Source organism: Drosophila kikkawai, chromosome 3R (assembly GCF_030179895.1).
Source record: "Drosophila kikkawai strain 14028-0561.14 chromosome 3R, DkikHiC1v2, whole genome shotgun sequence".
Lineage (NCBI taxonomy): Eukaryota > Metazoa > Arthropoda > Insecta > Diptera > Drosophilidae > Drosophila > Drosophila kikkawai.
The window spans coordinates 483,545-504,059 of record NC_091731.1 but is presented as its reverse complement, the minus strand read 5'-3'; the positions used below and the strand labels follow the sequence as shown (position 1 = coordinate 504,059).

Here is a 20,515-nt window from a genome sequence, read left to right as displayed (position 1 = left end):
CCAAGGATATTTCGGCGGACAGGACCCTTAAACGTTGGGCGCCAGTTATAAACTCACGGGTAGTTTATTTAAAAAAATATATTACTTCGGACACTTGGTCCGGTTTTATTGAACAAAATAATCGAACTAAATTATGTTTACAATTTATGGTGTATTTATACCCCTAACTTAGTCGCTGCCTCTGCCGACGTCGGAGCTTTGCACTTGTCTTTGCTGCACCGGGAAGTGGGGCAGACGCTGCGGTCAGCACTTACTGGGTGCTATCGACCTAAGCCCTTGCACTTTTATTGGCTTGTGCAAGGCCGGATGCGCGTGTCAACTTCATTTGTGAATTCGTTAGCGAATTCGTTTGTAGTTAACTTATATATTTATATATATATATATTTAATCTAAGCAATGCATTTATGCATTATGAGTAAATTATTAAAAGTCTTCTAATGCATGCAATTCAAACATTTAATTTACATATAATCTTATATTTTTTCCTATTGCAGCTTCCAGAATTGGTGAATAGTTTTTCTGAAAACGGGCTTTTGCCATTACAAATGGCACTAGCCGCCAAAAATGTTCGAATTGCTCAGACTCTTGTTAAACATGGATTAGCAAATATTAACGCAATGGATATTGAGGTATGAAAAATGTATAATAGCGATATTGGTAAAAATATTTCTTACAACAGGGATATACGTTGCTTATGGGTGCTTTAAGATCTGGTGATTTGTTTGCTGCACATTTTTTATTGGATCAAAACTGTCTGTTAGACCTCTCATCCGGGTAAATATATTTTAATCGCATTATTTTAATATATTTATAATTAGACCAATGCAAGAAATTGTATATTTTCTTGTAGTCATTAGAAAGTAATTGTCACCATTTCCTGCTGTCTGTCTGTTTCTGCTTAAACATTTTCAAAAGGAGATTACACAGGGCTTCGCATTGTAGCACCTCTCAAACAAAACCCGAACAAAAATAGGAAAATTCATAATCGCCAAATCGTTTTAAACCATACATATTCGACAGAGAATTTCAATAGGATTCCGAATCTTTATTTTGTTGTAAAAGATATGAGCATTCAAAATCGAAATTGTAAAAATAGGTAAATTACACAAAAACTACATAACGAATGGTTATGATTTTATTTTTAAATGACAGGTCATTAACTCTTATCCAAATTAAAAAAAAATGTAGTTTTGTGTGGTCTTGTACAGGTAAATCGCGACCTGCCAGGTGTCCTTTTCACCTTTTTCTGGCTAAAGTAGTCTATAACTTCTAAAGCTGCTCAGAGCCGGTAACTACACTATGTCTACGCACTGCATGTATCTTTCCTGAATCAGAATCCGTTGAGATCGGCTGCGTCCAGCCGCGACTCTGGCATTGCGAAGAAAAAAAAAAAAAGAATCAACTCAGGGTAAAATAAACCAGAATCTACCAAACAGTAAAGCAACTGCATCTGCAAATGAGGACCTATTTAATATGTTGGCTGCATCATCTGACCCGTTTATTCCATCTCCGCGGCATGTAAAGTCTCGAAAAGAAATAGAATCAATGATTATAGTTCAGAAATGCTTAGTTTATCAGAAATTCCCCAAATATAAGCATACACTTAGTAATATAGAGTCAAAATAAACCGAAAAAAAACTTAAAAAATAAAATAAAATAAAAACACACTTAAACAAGAAAGGAAGCTAACTTCGGCACGCCGAAGTTTGTATACCCTTGCAGATATTATTTCATTAAATTTTACCTATACTTATTGTTTAGAGTTTGACAGTTACAGTTTTACATTCCCAGTTTTACATTTTCTCTACATCTACCGATCGGTTTATATGGCAGCTATATCATATAGTTGTCCGATTTTCATAAAATTTATACCAAAGTTCTGAACTAATAATATAAGCTTATATCTCAGAGTAGATAAAAATAGGTTGAAAAACAACGAAGTTATATTGTTTTTTCTATTAATTTTCCGATCGTTCCTATGGCAGCTATAAGATATAGTCGTCCGATTTTCATGAAATTTTTGTTGAAATTCTAAAATAATATACAATGGCCATATCTAAAAAATGGTGCAAAAATGTTGAAAAACAGCCAAGTTAGAATTTTTTTTCTAAAAATTTATCGAACATTTGTATGGCAGCTATATGATATAGTTGTCCGATCCGGCCCGTTCCGACATATATAGCAGTGAGAGTATATAGAAGACTATATGCAAAGTTTCATTCAGATAGCTTTAAAACTGAGAGACTAGTTTGCGTAGAAACGGACAGACGGACGGACAGACGGACAGACGGACAGACGGACGGACAGACGGACAGACGGACAGACGGACAGACGGACAGACGGACATGGCTAGATCGACTCGGCTGTTGATGCTGATCAAGAATATATATACTTTATAGGGTCGGAAAGGTCTCCTTCACTGCGTTGCAAACTTCTGACTGAAATTATAATACCCTGCAGGGGTATAAAAAATATATACCATATATATAAAATTTTTTTCCAGTTCAAAACATTTTTATTTGATCAAATAAACAAAAATAAATAAAAATATAGTGCCGTCTCCACTGTTTTCCCCTTAGTGTAGGCGTGCTGGTTGGTCGACAGTAGTCGCCCTACATCGTTCCTGATTTATAGGTCTAGCAGCTTTTCCAGCGTTTTAAGTAGAAATAAGGTGAGGCTTATCGGTCTGTAATCCTTGGAGCTCACGTGGCTGTACTTTTCCTGCAGGAAGACAATCCGAGAGGTCCTCCATTGGATAGGGATATAGCCCGTGCTTAAACAAGCTGTATATATTGCGTAGAGCCATGGGGTGATCACTTCCTTGGTCACCTGCAGCATGGCTGGGAATATTCCATCTAGTCCTAGATCTTTTGGAAGATGCTCTTCTCCAGTTGCTAGGTCCTGATGCTTATCCGCATCGGGTACCTCAGTGCATCCTGGGAAATGCCCATGCATTAGTGATGTTAGGGCCTCTTCGTTGCCCTCAGCCCTCTGTCCGTCGTCGCGTTTGAGCTGACTCTGTATGGTTGGCTGCTTCGATAGCAGCTTTTGGAGTCTAGCCGTTTCTGGGGCAGTCTCGCGTATTTCCTTCTTGTAGTCCCTTTGTAGGAATTTGTATTCCTCATTAATGATATGATAATGATTTTTCGCCTACTTCGCAATTTTGAAGTATTCTTTGAGCTTGTTGCGTCGGAGTGAAAGCTCCTTATTCCACCAGGGTGGCCTGGTCCTCTTTCTCGTGTCCGATATAGGACATGCGTGGTATGCATCTAGCAGTTCTTTGGAGAGGGTCTCTAGGGACTTTTCTATGTCTTCCGCGGATTCTGCTCTGCCCGGAGAGATCGCGAGCCGTGTCGCGATAGTCTCCTTGAACTTTCCCCAGTTAGTATTCTGGGGGTTCCGGAAGACTGATTGTTTTGGAGAGTGTTCAAATGCGTATTGGAACCGTATGTACTTATGATCTAAGAACGATGGTCCTCAAGGACTCTTCATTCTGATACCAAATTACCATGTCCCCTTACAAGAGTAAGATCTAGCATGTTTCAGGAGGTGGGACCTACATAGGTGTGTTCCTCCCCCACGTTTGCTATACTTAAGTTGGTTGCGAGTATAAAGTCTAAGAGTGATTCACCTCTGTCGTTTATGTCGGGGCTCCCCATACGCAGTGGTGCGCGTTTGCGTATGCACCCACGAGAAGTTGCTGGTCCTTCGGGCTGGCTTCTACCAGGCTCATGAGTTCTTCTATTGGGGCCGTTCTGTCGTGTGCCATGTAGCAGGAAGCTACCAAAAGGCGCTTTTTTTCGCTCTCTTTTTGAGGCGCAGGTATACGCTACCCATGCTCCACGCCATCTTCCCGTATTTGGGATAGAGAATGTCCTCTGCCTCCTTGTTTATCTGGAGGACTGCACTTTGCCCCCCCTCTTTGGGTGATGGGGCCGCAACGTGCAGAACCTTCCAGTCCGCGGTTGGTATATCCGGATTCTGACGCTGCAGCAGCTTCAGCGCCCGGTCCGCTTGGATTGCGATGGGGAAGAGTACCTTCGCCTTTGGAGTGAATGGGATTAGCTCCCGGTCCACCACCTCTAGCGCCTCCAACTGGCAGACCGCTTGCGTCAGCCACTTTCTCGTCGGGTCATCCATGCAGGCTTTTTCCTAGAGCCGATCCTGGATGCGGAGGGCGGCCTTGTGCAGGGCCTTGGCTTTCAGTCCCTCGCTTGACCGCTTTGGCCTGTCCCTGCGGCTCAACTTCCCCTGCGTTGTTTTTTCGGCAGTAGCGTTGCAACTGACATGACCTGCTCCCGTCACATCAGAGGTGTAACCGCTTGCGACACGCAGAGAGGATTGCTCCCCCGTGCGCGCCGGTGGTAGCGGTCACGCCTTGCACCGACGTTTGGTCTGACATCTGGTTTGGCCTGGTTTGATCATTTAAACCCTCCAGAATGGTATCTTTTTCGGGGGTACCGCCCGCTTACATTTTATGCCTTCCGCCAGGTACCTCCAGCCATTGCTAACGGCTCACTTCCTTCGGCTTGTTAGGACAGAAGTGTTGAACCGTAGCCTTTGCTAGTCACTGTATTATCGCGCAAACAGGGATGCATTACCCGTGTCCGGGTTAATACAATGCACATTGCCCAGCCGTCACCCTCGGGGAGGGTTCAGATGGAGAATTTTTGCCAGGTTTCGTTTAAGGTAGGACTGAAAATTTTGTTCGATTTCGGGACGATGTAAGAATAAATCTGATTTGAGTCGTCTGAGGTAGTAGTTTGAAAAAACTGAGCAAATAGATCGGCAGTTGCCTGATGATTATCTACTGTTGTATTTTCAAAAGGGAGCGAGGAAGGATGAGTAATGGGTTTACGTTTAGTTTTAACAAAATTATAAATCTGTTTTGGGTCCTCAGAAAACTGAGCCTTCCAACGAGTCAAATATAATTGTAACACTGCGGAGCCGATAAATCGCTAGGTAGGACAGTTCGAGAACCGGTACGTTTATATTAAGCGTATGGTTTACATTTAAATGGGGACGAAAACCCTCCCAAACTAAGACTCCTCCTGGTTTCTTCTGCTGCTGAGAAAGAGGAAACCGCTTGCCCTTTCCTGCAGCAGTGCACTGCTTAGCACTTCAATAAATATACTTTTAAGAATAGATGTCACTTGGGGCTAGCATAAAACATGTAAACATAAAAACGATCAACTCGCACCTTCTGCAATGTAACGTCCGTTTTCTATAACGTTTTTTGAACATTTTTCTTGAAGAGCGCTTAAGAATTTGCAATTTGAATTTTTACCAGTTATTAAGTAAAGTATTAGGTATTTTTAAAATTAATTTTAAATTGGAATATTAAAATTTTTTAGACACAGGGTGCTAAAATACTACATTGGAAAAAAGCGTAGTGTCATTGGTCAATAAGAATAAGATCTGGCAAGGCCGATTTAAAAAATATTAATGCAATTATGACTTGGATGAACATCGCATGAACTAGGTTAGGTTAGGTTAGGTTAGGTTATACCGGACGGCCCTCGAGGGGCCACACATAGGCCAATATGGCCCATAGCTATCTGGGGAAACTCCTGGATGGACCTAGAGACTATTTATGCGGGTTTCGAGATCCTTGAATATCAATGTGTTTTTCGCAAAGGCAAGGAGTTCGCCTGGCTTTCTCCTGGAGGCATCTTCTAGCGATGCCAGAACTGGAGAGCCTAGGTATCGCATTCTTGCCCTCGTTAGGGCCGGACATTTGCAAATGAGATGCTCCAAGGTTTCAATTGCCTCGGATTCATCACATTTCCGGAATTTGGCGTTGTCGGTAATACCCAGCTTGACTGCATGTGCAGCAGACAGGCCTGTAAGAATAACCACTAACATTCTGCAGTCCTTCCGCGGAAGATGCAGCACGTAGTGGGTGAGTTTCTCGTTGTGTTCTTTGCAAATGATTTTTGATATTCTGCAGGTTGCGGAATTACTCCTCCACCTGCTTTTTGCGCTTGCGTCAGCCCGTCTCTCTAGCTCGCTTTGGAGCGTTCTTAGGGAGATAGAGACGTTTTCTGCTCTTTCACTCGTCAGTCCAACGCCTTCCTTTGCAAGTTCGTCCGCGGTTTCGTTACCGTCTATGCCTTGGTGGCTGGGAACCCAGTAGATTTTCACTGACTCCCTGCTTGCCAGTAAATTTTTGGAACTGACCGCTGATGATTGCATGGATTTTATCGCTGCTTAACTGTCTACGAACAAATTGACCGCCTCATGTGGACGGTTTATGCTCTGCGCAAGCTCTGTTGCTTTCCTGATGGCGAATACTTCCGCCTGGAATATACGGCAGTAGCTTGGTAGCTTATACGACAGCCTCGTTTCAGGGTCTGAACAGTATATGCTCGCTCCAACTCCTCCTTCCATCTTGGAGCCGTCGGTGTATATATTGAGGTATTGAGCATGGTCCTGGCCTGACTTCCAGTCATTTGGTCCCATGAATATTGTTGTGTTTACATCCGGGCACGTTCTGGGTATCATGTAGTCAGATGTACTGCTAATGTCTCGACCAAATGAACTGTGCCCGAAACCTTGTAGCGACCGTTGTTCCGACTTTCCTGCTGTCAGTTACGCTTGGACATCTAGGGGATATATACCGATTATGGTTTCGAGTGCTTTGGTGGGGGTTGACCTCAGCGCCCCTGATGTGCAGAGCAGTGCCAGCCGCTGGGTTCTCTCCATAAGCTTATACGTTTTCTTCTCCGTGGCTTGCCACCACACTAAGACTCCATACAGCAGAGTCAGACGCACCACCGATATGTAGACCCAATGCATTAGAGCGGGTGAGAGGCCCCATGTGCTGCTAAGCATCTTCTTGGATGCATATAGCGCTATGGTGGCCTTTTTGATCCTCTCTACTACTTTGGCCTTTCACGTCAGCTGGCTGTTAAGTACAATGCCGAGGTATTTGACTTGTGTTTTCGGGGTCAGCCTGGTTTTGTTAATATTCGGGGGGATCCATTGCGGCACCTTGTATCTCTTGGTGAAGAGAATAAGGTTCGTCTTATCCGCATTGATATTGAGTCCTACCTTCTCCGCCCACTCACATATCTCCCTGAGTGTTGTTTCCATGATCGAGCTGAGGGTCGATGGACAGACTCCCGTGATAATTATGCTTATGTCATCCGCATAAGCTGTTATCTTTGGTGCTTTCCTCTCGAATCTCTTGATTAGGTCGTCTACCACCAGATTCCATAGGAGGGGCGACAGAACCCCACCTTGCGGCGTGCCTCTGTGCGCTCCCCTTACCATGGAAGCGGTGCCCCAATCTGATTGTACCCGCCGGCAACTTAGAAGATTTTTTATCCACAAGTTGATAGCGGGGGACGAGTTGGTCGCTTCTAGGCGATCCTTTATTGCGTCCGTGCTAACGTTGTTGAATGCCCCGGATATGTCCACGAACACTCCAAGTGCATATTCCTTATTGTTTAGGGCTCTCTCAATGGTGGCTACCAACGAATGTAGTGCCGTCTCCACTGATTTCCCCTTCGTGTAGGCGTGCTGGTTGGTCGACAGTTGTCTCCCTACATCGTTCCTGATGTATAGGTCCAGCAGCTTTTCCAGCGTTTTAAGTAGGAATGAGGTGAGGCTTATTGGTCTGTAATCCTTGGGGCTCACGTGGCTGCACTTTCCTGCTTTGGGCAGGAAGACAATCCGAGAGGTCCTCCATTGGATAGGGATATAGCCCGTGCTTAAACAAGCTGTATATATTGCGTAGAGCCATGGGGTGATCACCTCCTTGGTCACATGCAGCATGGCTGGGAATATTCCATCTGGTCCTGGTGCTTTTATCCTCGCAAAGGAGTCTATAGCCCAGTGGATTCTACCAGAGGATATTCAACCTTTTGGGATGCTCTACTCCAGTTGCTAGGTCCTGGTGCTTATTTGCATCGGGTACCTCAGTGCATCCTGGAAAATGCGCGTGCATTAGTGCTGTTAGGGCCTCTTCGGTGCCCTCAGTCCACTGTCCGTCGTCGCGTTTGAGCTGACTCTGTATGGTAGGCTGCTTCGATAGCAACTTCCGGAGTCTAGCCGTTTCTGGGGCAGTCTCGCGTATTTCCTTCTTGTAGTCCCTTTGTAGGAATTTGTATTCCTCATTAATGATATGATAATGATTTTTCGCCTACTTCGCAATTTTGAAGTATTCTTTGAGCTTGTTGCGTCGGAGTGAAAGCTCCTTATTCCACCAGGGTGGCCTGGTCCTCTTTCTCGTGTCCGATATAGGACATGCGTGGTATGCATCTAGCAGTTCTTTGGAGAGGGTCTCTAGGGACTTTTCTATGTCTTCCGCGGATTCTGCTCTGCCCGGAGAGATCGCGAGCCGTGTCGCGATAGTCTCCTTGAACTTTCCCCAGTTAGTATTCCGGGGGTTCCTGAAGACTGATTGTTTTGGAGAGTGTTCGAATGCGTATTGGAACCGTATGTACTTATGATCTGAGAAGGATGGTCTCTCAAGGACTCTCCATTCTGATACCAAAGTACCTTGTCCCCTTACCAGAGTAAGATCTAGCACGTTTGAGGAGGTGGGACCTACATAGGTGTGTTCCTCCCCCACGTTTGCTATACTCAGGTTGGTTGAGAGTATAAAGTCTAAAAGAGACTCACCTCTGTCGTTTATGTCGGGGCTTCCCCATACACAGTGGTGCGCGTTGGCGTCTGCACCCACGAGCAGTTGCTGGTCCTTCGGGCTGGCTTCTACCAGGCTCATGAGTTCTTCTGGTGGGGCCGTTCTGTCGTGTGCCATGTAGCAGGAAGCTACCAAAAGGCGCTTTTTCCCGCTCTCTAGCATCACCACGGTCAGGTCATCAGAGCTGTAGTGAGACATAAGGTTAGCGTGTAGACCCTTCCGTACAAGTACGGCGGTTCTATTCCTGCTTACCGTTGGTGGATGGAGCAAATTGTAATTTGCGGACTTCAGTCCGGCGATGGCATTGCCTGAGGCGATCCATGGCTCCTGGACCAAAGCTATGTCGGCGGATCCTTGCTCTATGGCTATAAGGAGTTCCGCCGACGCGACCTTGCTTTTATGGAGGTTGAGCTGCAGCACCCTGAGTGTCATGGGTACTGGCCTCACATCCATACGACGGGTTGACTACTACGGTCAGGTCACCGTCCTCTCCTTCGTCGGACTCATCCAGCGTCATTTCCCGGTCGGCATCCGCGATGGTTTCCAGACTTAGGTCCTTCTCCACCACATCTGCCTTCAGGGTGTGAGCAACCTTATCCCCGGGGTGGCGCTTTTTGAGGCGCAGGTATACGCTACCCATGCCCCACGCCATCTTCCCGTATCTGGGATAAAGGATGTCCTCTGCCTCCTTGTTTATCTGGAGGACTGCACTTTGGGTGATGGGGCCGCAACGTGTAGAACCTTCCAGTCCGCGGTTGGGATATCCGGGTTCTGACGCTGCAGCAGCTTCAGCGCCCGGTCCGCTTGGATTGCGATGGGGAAGAGTACCATCGCTTTTGGAGTGGATGGGATTAGCTCCCGGTCCACCACCTCTAGCTTGGCTCCCTCCCACAGCGCCTCCAACTGGCAGACCGCGTCAGCCACTTTCTCGTCGGGTCATCCATGCACTTTAGGATTTTGACCCCATTTAGCCACCCAGCGCCATCGAAGGTGGGCATGGGAGCTTCAGGATCATCCTCCATCCGTGCGTAGAATGACTCAACGAGCCGCGCGTGCACCATCTTCCACTGCGCCTCGGTCATTTTGCCGGCTTCATCGCTTCTGTCAATGAGGGCCACGATCAGGTGTCGTTTGGTCACCTCACTGACTTTTGCGGTTTTTTTTTTTGGGCTTTTTCGCCATTTGAAGAGGGCCTGCCTCTTTAGGCCCGCGTTGCCGCTTGCTCCCCGGTGCGTCCATAGAGGCGCTTTCGGTTGAGCGTTGCCTTTTGTTGGCAAGCGTCTCCTCCACCTTGTTTGCGAATCCGCCAGTCGAACTTATATGGGGGAGTTTGGCGAAGTGAAGCCTCCCCTCAGCGATTTTCTTCTGAGCCGAGGTAAGCTTTGCCTTCTCCTATGGGGATAGGGCGGCTTTTTTCTGGAGCCGATCCTGGATGCGGAGGGCAGCCTTGTACTGCGCCTTGGCCTTCATACCCTCACTTGACCGCTTTGGCCCGTCCCTGCGCTGGGAGCTGGTGCCTGGTTTCGGTGAGTGGGGAAGCTGCACGCTCTCAAGGTCCGAGTCTGTATCGACTATGGCACGTGAGCGGCTCAACCTCCCCTGCGTAGTTTTTTCGGCAGTAGCGTTGCAACTGACATGACCTGCTCCCGTCACATCAGAGGTGTAACCGCTGGCGACACGCAGAGGGGATTGCTCCCCCCCGTGCCCGCCGGTGGTAGCGGTCACGCCTTCCACCGACGTTTGGGCTGAAATCCCAGCCCTGGTTTCTTTCTTTAAACCCTCCAGATTGGTTTTTTTTCAGGGGTACCACCCACTTGCGTTTTATGCCTTCCGCCAGGCACCTCCACCCATGGCTAACGGCTCACTTCCTTAGGCTTTTTAGGGCAGAAGGAGTTGAGCCGTGGCCTTAGCTAGACACTGTATTATCGCGGACGGGGCAAAGCAGCAATGCATTACCCCTGTCCGGGCTAATATAGTGCCCATTGCCCAGCCGGCACCCTCGGGGACGGTTCAGATGGAGGATTTTTGCCAGGCATGAACTAAGATATTTTGAAAATATTAAACATTGCAAATTGAGCGCTTCTTTAAAATTGTTTTTTTTTTTTTTTAAGACCCTTTTTTTTTGGTCCATTTTGCAGTGGTTAAAAAAGTATTTGACCTATCCAAAAGAGATTCCAGTTCATGAGATGACCGCATTCTGCAAATTTCAGAGCCAAATCGATTTTGTGAAATCGTGTTGAACAGTTGAAAAAACGTGGTTTTGAGAAAAACGAAAAAGAAATAATCATAACAGGACTCTTAAGAGCATGTCTTTTCAGTGATGTTACTTTTTAATGACATCGAATATCGACAAATTCTTTTAAATACCTCCAGAACGTAAATTAGGGAAGCGATTTATGCCAAAATAAGTTAAATTTTTTCAAATAGTCACATAGGTCAACCCCCTAAAAAAATATAGCAGTTTGCTTTATTTGCACCCTGTCTCACAATAACTATAATCTTAATAATTTCCAAACATAGTGCCACGCAAACTTATTCTTTCTTGTTTTTTACTTTGTGCCTACTAACACCTAACACGAACAAGCACATGCTTTGTGTCATAAGGGCCACTCGAATGTAGTAACCATTGGACATTAATGTCCTATATTAAAAGTTATATATCTGAAAAGCGTTAGAGAAGGCCGTTACAAAATTTCGTTATTATCAATATTTATTCGTCGACGCACAGTAGCGCCTTTTCTCATTTTACATTGCAAAAACCATAACTTTTGAACCAAATAAGATAATCGAAAAATTTAAACAGCATTTGACAGGTAATTGTTGGAAATTTATATATATACAGCGTATTGTGCCATGCACACAAATTCTCCTTTTTATACCCTATAACAAAATATAATTTTTTCCTATGAAAACGAATTTTGAATAACAAAAGATTATTATTTTTTGCTTTATTTTTTGTTTATTTGACCAAATAAAAATATTTTGACCTCGAACAATTTTTTTTTTATTTTTTTTACGTTTTTTTTTTTATATTGGGTTCATTTTGACTCTATATTACTAAGTATATGCTTATATTTGGGGAATTCCTAATAAACTTAGCATTTCTTTTCGAGACTTTACAGTAGTTTCTTCCAAGAAGCAACAGTTAAGCATATAGATGGAGAGCTGAGAACCGACATATAAGAATGCCATCAACTTGTTATTAAGGGGTTATATACCTTTTTGAGCGAAAAAATTGAGGGAACTTTCGATTTTTTTTCAGGTGTGTAGCAATTATTTTATGACACTGAAGTTATTATTTATTGATAGTACATCTTTTTTTTATAGCGGCTTGCGGTGACCACGATGGAAGTCCAGCAGGTCAACTGAAATAAAAAAACCAAAAAATTTTATTAGTATAGTATTATTTTCAGTTCGTGAACGATTATTTTCGAGAATATTTGGCTTTTTCTGCATACAGTAACGATTTTTCCAAAAAGTTGATTTTTCGAGCTCTAAAAATTTTATTAAAAAATTCTGATCTGCAAAATCAAAATTGGCGCATAGAAACTGAATCGTTCACGAACTCGGCACAATCATTACGAATTATTTAAAAAAAAATGAAGAAGATCGATCAAATAGTTCTTGTGCAATCGCGGTCACAGCAAAGGCACTTTTGGAAAAACACGACTTTGAGATAATCGCATTCAAAGTTTTACGTTGAGTATCTGCAAGTATTGAAGTCGCGCTTCAAAACGCTGTTTTCCTATCGAACTATTATTCGGTCTCTATAAAAATTTATGAAAATGTTCTCTAGGGATATACTTTAGGATTCAGCAAAAAAAATTTTTTCGTTTTTTTGAAAGAAAAAAGGTATATAACCCCTTAAAATTGGATTTGGAGGAACACGGTCTGGACCTTAACAATGGCTAGCTTCGTTTTGTTATTAAATCTGTCAGAGCAGAAATTTGTCGTAAATCGGAAGCAGAACAATGGCATCAGCAGCAACAGAAGATCTGCGAATAGTATCTGCGAGACTCGGAGACCAGGATTCTTTAATTATAGATGTTAATGGGGATGTCCCCGAGAAGGGATTTGATTAAAATAAATATCTAACCAAAGAGTAGGAATTAACTGTAATTTGCAAAAGTTCTCGGAAACGAGAGACAGGTACCGGAGAGAAAGTTCAGGAAATCAACAAGAAAAACTGTGTTTGTTTATGCTTAATTCTTGAAATGTAAATAAAGGTAGGTAGGTTAAAGATCAGATCAAATCGATTATAAGCAATTGCAATATTACCGACCAATATTACAAATAAATATTTTACCAGTATAAAAAATAGAAAAAAGGCAAAGCTCTTTCGAATTGTACTAAAGTTAATCGTAGCGTGCTTTGCAAAAGATTTGAACGAAAAGCTAAGCTGCATCAGTCTTGAGAGCTTTGTCTTGAAATGTGGATTTTTTTATGCAACCATGCCTGAAAAGACGGGAAAACCTCTCTTTGAAGTGAAAGGACTTATTAATTTAATTTATTATTAATTATTAATTGAGCTAATTGGGCTTAGTTTGCTTATTTTTAAACGCAGCTAACCAAGACTTCAAAAATATGGAGATAGAGTTTCCTTGGAAAACCATTTTACTAAGAGAATATAAAGACACAAAGGTCAATGCTGAGCTATTTTATGAAACCAACCTATGGTTGTCATCCCTATTTAATTAACAACACTTTAATAAAACCACAAGTTTACATAAACTTCGGCATGCCGAAAACATTGTTCTTTTAAGTTTAATTCTTATCTGTGTAAGTCATTAGACCTTTTGCAGATACCGCTTTACATATTATATGTAGCTATGATGAATGCCGAAATAATCCGAACATTTTTGGTGAAATATTACAAATTGGCATTAAAATACTGCAGAGAGATCCAAATGTAAATATTCAAAACAAGAATGGAGAAACCGCTTTACATACAGCAATTTCTAGAAAGAATACACAAATGATCAAACTTTTACTTCAAGTGCCTAACATAAATATTAACTTGCGTACTGTAGAAGAAAAGTGTGCTTTGGAGCTTAGCTTAACGTTCCAAGAGAAGAACTTTGAGCTTGCCTCAACACTTATAAAAATGGGTGCAGAACCAAATCCTAATAAATCTGCTACGGGAAATAGCCTTCTCCAGGTGCTAGCCATGGATATACAATGCGAGAATGCAGCTATATTTCTTACAGACTTCGCCATTTTGGATTACTCAAATATGAGTGGATTAACTGCTTTGCATATTGCAGCATTTAATAACATACCGAACCTCGTAAAAACTCTGCTTATAAAAGGTGCAACATGCAATATACAACCTATTGAAAACGGTTTAAAATCACCCATTCAAATGGCAGTTGAAGCAAATGCAATTGATGCAGTAGAAGCATTTGTTCAGATGAAAGGTAGAGTGCAAAAAGATGACTTTAATTGCATTGATATTAATGGTGACTCACCCCTAAGCTTTTGCTTGCGATTAAAAAGAACTCGACTTGCCTCCATACTTATAAGAGGCGGGGCAGACGTTAATGCAAGAAATAAAGACAAAATTACGCTCTTACACCAAGCCATTATGAATAAAGACAGTGAGACGTCATTATTCTTACTTGAACATGGAGCTGATTTTACTGCAGCAACAGGTAATATATATTCTCTATTTTTATCATTATGTTAATAATTAAATACCATACATAGGTGATCAGGACTCCTTATTAATGCTGGCAATTGAACATAATCTACCAACTGTTGTGGATTCTCTTTGTACAAAAGGAATTTCCTTGAATGCATCTGAAAATAATGGTGTTTCGCCATTGTGGACTGCTTTAGTTCTAGAACGAAAAGATGTGGCACACGTACTTGTGCGTCATGGTATTGATACTGACTGTTGGGACAAGGGACCTGATGGTTGCCAACAGACACTTCTACATCGTGCAATAGATGAAAACAAAGATTCTATAGCAATATTTTTAATTCAAAGTCAATGTGACTTAGACTCTGCTCGTCAAGCAGGTCCAAACGGGGAGGGCGGAGATGAGGTTGTGGAAAAAGCTTCTCCGTCACATCTATGTTGTCAATGGGGACTTACCCAAGTACTTCAAACTCTAATTGATCATGGAGCGAATGTAAACGTAGTAGACACTAAAAAGAAAACTCCACTACATATAGCTATAGAAAATCTACATGAAGAGATAATAACCATTCTTCTCTGTCACCCTTCAATAGATTTAAAACTTAGAGACAGCTCTGGAAATACCGCATTTGCATCCGCTCTAAATATGCGAAGTTACAAGGCAGCGCAACGCATTTTAGATCGACTTCCAACTGCAGCTGAGCAAATGGATCCACGAGGCCGTAATTTTTTGCATTTAGCAATTATGAAAGATGATTTGGAAAGTGTGCTCTTTTTGTTATCTATTCAAGTAGACGTTAATTCACGTGTACATGATGTTAATCAGTCAACGCCTTTACATTTATCAGCTGCATCGCAAATTGAAATGATAACAAGAAATCTGATATTAGCTGGGGCCCGTATGAATGAGCGTGATGCGCTTCAAAAATTGCCTCTGCATATTGCAATTGAACACGGCAATCTTTCCGCAGTATCTGCTTTAATTCAAAACGGCGCTGACTATGATGCAACTGATGCTAATGGAAATAATGCATTGCATCTAGCTGTACGTGGCGGTCAGTTTTTAATTGTACGCGAACTTTTAACTGAATCAAGAGTAAACGCAGAGGCAATAAATGTAAGAGGTCGAAATCCAATGCATGAACTTTGTCGAGTTGCGGAAGATAATACAGGGGCAACAATTTGCGAATTATTTTTAGAATGCATGCCGAAATACCCAATTAACATCCCTGACCTTGATGGTAACACGCCACTTCTGCTGTCCTTTATGCGTGGCCAATCGCCACTCTGTAAAGTACTTGTAAAAGCAGGAGCGTGTCTTGGCACTGAAAATAGGGAAGGTATCAATATTTTTAATTTTAAGTTGGCTACAGACCAACTTCTCCACAATTTGTTAGACAAACTGACACAGGAATCACCATGGTCGGAGTCTGACTTATGCCAGGAATGTACTGTTAAATTTACAATTACTATGCGAAAACACCATTGGTAAGTATTAAAATTAATTTGAATTATACACAATTATACAATTTTTTTATCTTCAACTTAATTCTTTTTTTTTTTCTTGTATTAAGTCGGCATTGTGGACGTGTTTTGTGCTCCAAATGTTCCAGCAACGACGTACCTATTCTGAAATTCGGAATCAACAAACCAGTTAGAGTTTGCTCCGTTTGTTTTTATGTTCTGCAATGTGGAAATGTATGAACATAATAAAATATAACTTTATAATTTTGTTAAATAAAATATGCAATGTACGTATGCAGCAAAATATTGAAAAAATAAATTAAAAAAAGAAAGGAAGCTAACTTTTACCCGCAGAAGTTTGTATACCCTTGCAATTGGATCATTCAGAATCGATCCATTTTGGTCAAATGAACAAAATAAAAATAACAGGAGATAGCACATTAATATTATAAAGAGGAAAGATTTAAATTTTGTATATATGTATGTATAGTATAGTAGTATAAAATAAAAAAAGATAAAATTCTGGAATGTTTTTGAAGATTTTAGAAATTTAGCTAAAATTTGCCAAAGGAAGATGTACTTTCGACTTTTCAACAAGTGTTTCAAACTAATTTAAGATACAAAAATTTAATGTTGCGAAACATATAACTAAAAAGCAGCGAAATGGAAAGAAGAAGAATTTTTTGATTATTTGTTCGGTGGGTACTAAGATAAGATTAATATTAACGGATAAAAAAATGTTAATTGCTGTGATTTTGTAATGGCCTTATGACACACTAATGCAGTTTTCATTAATCATCGGAGGACCTTGAAATAGTGCTGGAACAAACATCGATGTTTCCAAAAATTCGGCCAACATCGATGTTCACTTGTCAAACATCGATTATTATCAACTGTCATTTAAAAACAGAGCAAGAAGGCAGAATTGATAAATTCTATTTTTAAAAGTGTTTTATAATAACAATTAGGTATTTATATGAATTTCCTTCCATTTTAGATTCTAATTGGTGGTGTTGGCTGCAGAATAAAGAGAGTTGGTGGCATACTAGATCCAAGGTTAAAAAACTGGGTTTTTTGTCGAGCCGGAATGCCGATCAGGCAGCAATTGCTTTGGAGCTTAACTTAACGTTCCAAGATAAGAACTTTAAGCTTGCCTCAACACTTTTAAAAATGGGTGTAGAACCGAATCCAATTAAATCTGCTACGGGAAAGAGCCTTCGACTCTCCTCCACACTTATAAGAGGCGGGGCAGACGTTTGTGACGCGTGTTCGCGAGTTAACATGCCCCTCTCTCTGGCCACATGGAAACAACGCGGATCCGGCAACTTCAAGCCTAGTGCAACAACAACAACATCGCCAACATCCCTTCAGTTCCATTCTTCCCGGATTCCCCAAGGATTCCTCGGGGCACCGGGATAGGTTCCCGCGGAATCCCGCGGGACCGCCCATACAACGCGGCGAGGAACTTTCATACATAGGGTATAGAGCTGGGAAAAAATCGATTCTCAGCGAATCGATTCTTTTCGATTTTTTTGAAAATAAAATAGATTAAATCGATTAAATCGATTAAATCGAAAACAAACCTTTTTTATTTTTTACTTCAAATATATTCAGAAAAAACCAAAACTTAAATTTATTTACATATTCATTCTTAAACAATAAACCCAAAATGTATTCATAATAAATCAAATAAATTTTTTTGGCCATAACCAGTGATTAATTGATTTTGATTTTTTTTTTTAAGAAAATATTTTGTTTCTTATTTTATGAATCCTTATTTTAAATAAAATTATTTATTTTAAATAAAATTATTTATTTTAAATAAAATTATTCAAAGCCTTTATTTTAAATAAAGTAACCTAGTTTAACTAAAAATATTTTAAATAAAGGTTCATAAAATAAGAAACAAAATATTTTCATATTATAAAAACAAAAAATCAAAATCAATTATTTACTGGTTATTTCCAGAAAAATTAAATTAAATTAAATGAGATCAATTCAATGAGATCACAAAAAACAAAAGAAAATATTTTCAAATTATAAAAATGAAAATAAATATAAAAATTCTAGACTAGCCACTGGTTTTTGTTGGCAAAAACGAGCTTATTTAAAGTTTTGGGTTTTAAAGCGGAACGTCTATCGGTTATAATACATCCAGCCTTACTAAATACTCGCTCTGCTTCTGTTGAGCTAGCTGAAACGCACAGATAGCGCAAAGCATGGACTTTGTCGATTAATCGATTCTTTCTAAACCGAATCGATGCATCGACCAAAAAGAAAGAATCGATTTAATCGATGTTGACATCGATTTTTTCCCAGCTCTATTAGGGTACTCCCAGCGACGATCTCGAAATTCCGCCAGGAATCCGCACCAATACCCCGGGACAGTCCCCGGGAATTTTGAAATCGAATCCTCCTGGAATCGTCGAGGAATCCCGCGGGAATGAAAACCTATAGAAAATTCCTGAAAAATCCTCCCCTTCCTAGTAAAAATCCGATGTAATTTATTCCTTATTTATTTATGGATTGTAAATTTTTATTTATGTTGTTACGACCTGAGTTTTACCGATAGGGCAAGGCCGGCTAGCCAGTCTCCTCTCAGGGGGGATTTCTCCCCATTCGCCCGAAGGTCGCACCATAAATTCCAGCTGATCTGGAATCCGCTAAATAATAATAAAAAACAACAAGAACCGATAAGAAAGGTAAACAAACTACATTACTCTACAACAATTACTGCCGGCTTACTTCACCTCTCTCTTCTCCTCTCTCGGAGCGTAGGCTTGGGCTTGGCTGGAATCGCCCTGGACGCCCCTCCCTTCCAGAGATCCGGACTCTCATCTTCTGCGGATCTCCCCTTGGCAGGCGGACTTCTCCGGCCTACTCCTGACTACGGTCTAGTCATCCTTTCCCCCCCCCCCCAATCGGAAAACGCTTAGCAACTCATCGTTATAAACATTTTTAATTTCCTAGATAATCATACATATTTAATTTTGACATATGACTAATTAACAAACTTTTATTTTATCTTTTCAGAACATCACATGGGCAAAATAATACCAGAAAATATGGAAATTGAACAAACGACGATGAAAACCATAGATGTGTATAATAAAATGTATATAATTATTTAAAAGTACCCTCACTAATTTCAGCTGCATCCTACCTACTTGGAGCTCCAAATTAGGGGAAGGGACTGAGACGGGACGTTCGAAATTATTTATCTTCACAAATATACCCCTACACTACAAACCGGCCTTCGCAGCGCAGCCGCATCAAAGATCTCTCTCTCTCCTCTTGATTTAAACTTTAATTTATGTTAAATTTTCTGCAATTGTTTATGTTCACGGATGTCTATTAGTTCATGTTGGTGGATATCATTGTTAATTGTTATTTAGGTGCCGTCGGTTTAATTTTACGTGCTTTTAATTTTTCAATTTCATGTATTCGGCGTTTGGTGCTTTTTAAATATGGCGTTTTATATTGCCAAATAAGTGTATTAATGTATTCACATATAAATTTTTCTTACGCACCGACAAACAAATAAACAATATAAATTAGCACGGGCACTTTAGAATAAATAACGTGGATTTACATTTAATAAATAAATAAATAAATAGAAGTGAATAAATTAAATAAATAATAAATATGGCGAAATAAATAAATAAAGAATTTAGCCTAATGTTTCTTGCGTAAATAAATAAATTAACTAATCTTATCCGGCCGTGGATTCTTTGGGGCTTCCGTCACCTTTGTCCCGGCTGAGACGGTGGCACCTCGGCCTTTGAGGTCCAGTATTCGGGACCCGTCCGACTTTGGGGTTGGGCCCGATTTTTTTTCCCTAGTTACTCCCGCCCAGGATTTTCGCCTCCAGAAGGCACAGGACCCTGTGAACGTGTCTTGGTTTATTTTAATTCTAGTTCCGTTTGGAACGGACTCACTTTTTTTCCTTCCTGTATCCCATCTTCTCTTTTTTGGTTTCCCGTGACCGGCTCCTGGTCACCCTCGTGGCTTCCCGGCTCAGTTTATCCTCCTTTATTTAATTCTTAGTTTTTTTTTCGCACTCCCGTCCGAAATATGTATATATATATATTAATTTTGTTCACCTTCCCGTCACTACTTTTCGGTTTTTAGGTTTATTTTTCGGTTTTTGCGGTTTGAAAGGTTTGCAAGGGTTTTTGGTTGTATTTCGGCTCGTTTTTCCTACTGGCCGCCATTAGCGGTCACCTTGCCCTATATAGGCTCGGTTCCCACCAATTCGTTCACCCACTTTTCTCGCCTCTCTCTCCCGGGGTCGAGAACCGCTTTCAAGGCCAGTACTCTTTGGTACCTTGGTGTGGGTGCAGCTAGCCTCTCTCGCGATCGGCACATACTTCCCACACTTCCCCTTCGGTGTGGATCGCATGAGGTGCTCGAGATGCGATCCACTTCCCCTCTTCCTGGCCCTGCCAACCTATCCTCGGTGCGCATCCCAGACGATATTTATTTCGCCTGCGGCTATCGATTACCGCCCGAATGCAACAATGTTCACTTTTTCTGGTAGCATTACATATTTCTGCATAATTAAACATATGTACGTACATACATACATATATGTACCCAGCAAGCACTTGGAAGATCGTAATCATCTTGAGGAGTCTTTTTCGAGTCATCGAAATGATTAAAAAAAGATTTGTCTTATGCGCGACTAATAAATGACTCGAAAATGACTCCAAAAAGAGTCGTAAATGACCTTTAAATACGATTTATAAAATAGCAAAACA

At 41.3% G+C, this 20,515-nt stretch overlaps 1 protein-coding gene across 5 annotated transcripts in view; it reads left to right on the top strand.

Moving 5' to 3' along the window:
• The window catches only part of LOC138928989 (rabankyrin-5), a 280,025-nt gene extending 260,669 nt beyond the window's left edge, over positions 1-19,356 (top strand). For 4 of the 5 annotated variants that reach the window (XM_070287391.1, XM_070287392.1, XM_070287394.1 and 1 more), the window contains 5 exons: positions 495-629; positions 680-774; positions 13,442-14,301; positions 14,357-15,779; positions 15,866-16,287. In XM_070287391.1, the coding sequence (XP_070143492.1) occupies positions 495-629; positions 680-774; positions 13,442-14,301; positions 14,357-15,779; positions 15,866-15,995 (2,643 nt within the window). In that variant the 3' untranslated portion in view covers positions 15,996-16,287. Of the gene's footprint in view, positions 1-494; positions 630-679; positions 775-13,441; positions 14,302-14,356; positions 15,780-15,865; positions 16,288-18,788 lie in introns of those variants that run through there. The other variant, XM_070287395.1, reaches the window with a different exon arrangement.
• The last annotated feature ends 1,159 nt before the right edge of the window (positions 19,357-20,515 follow it).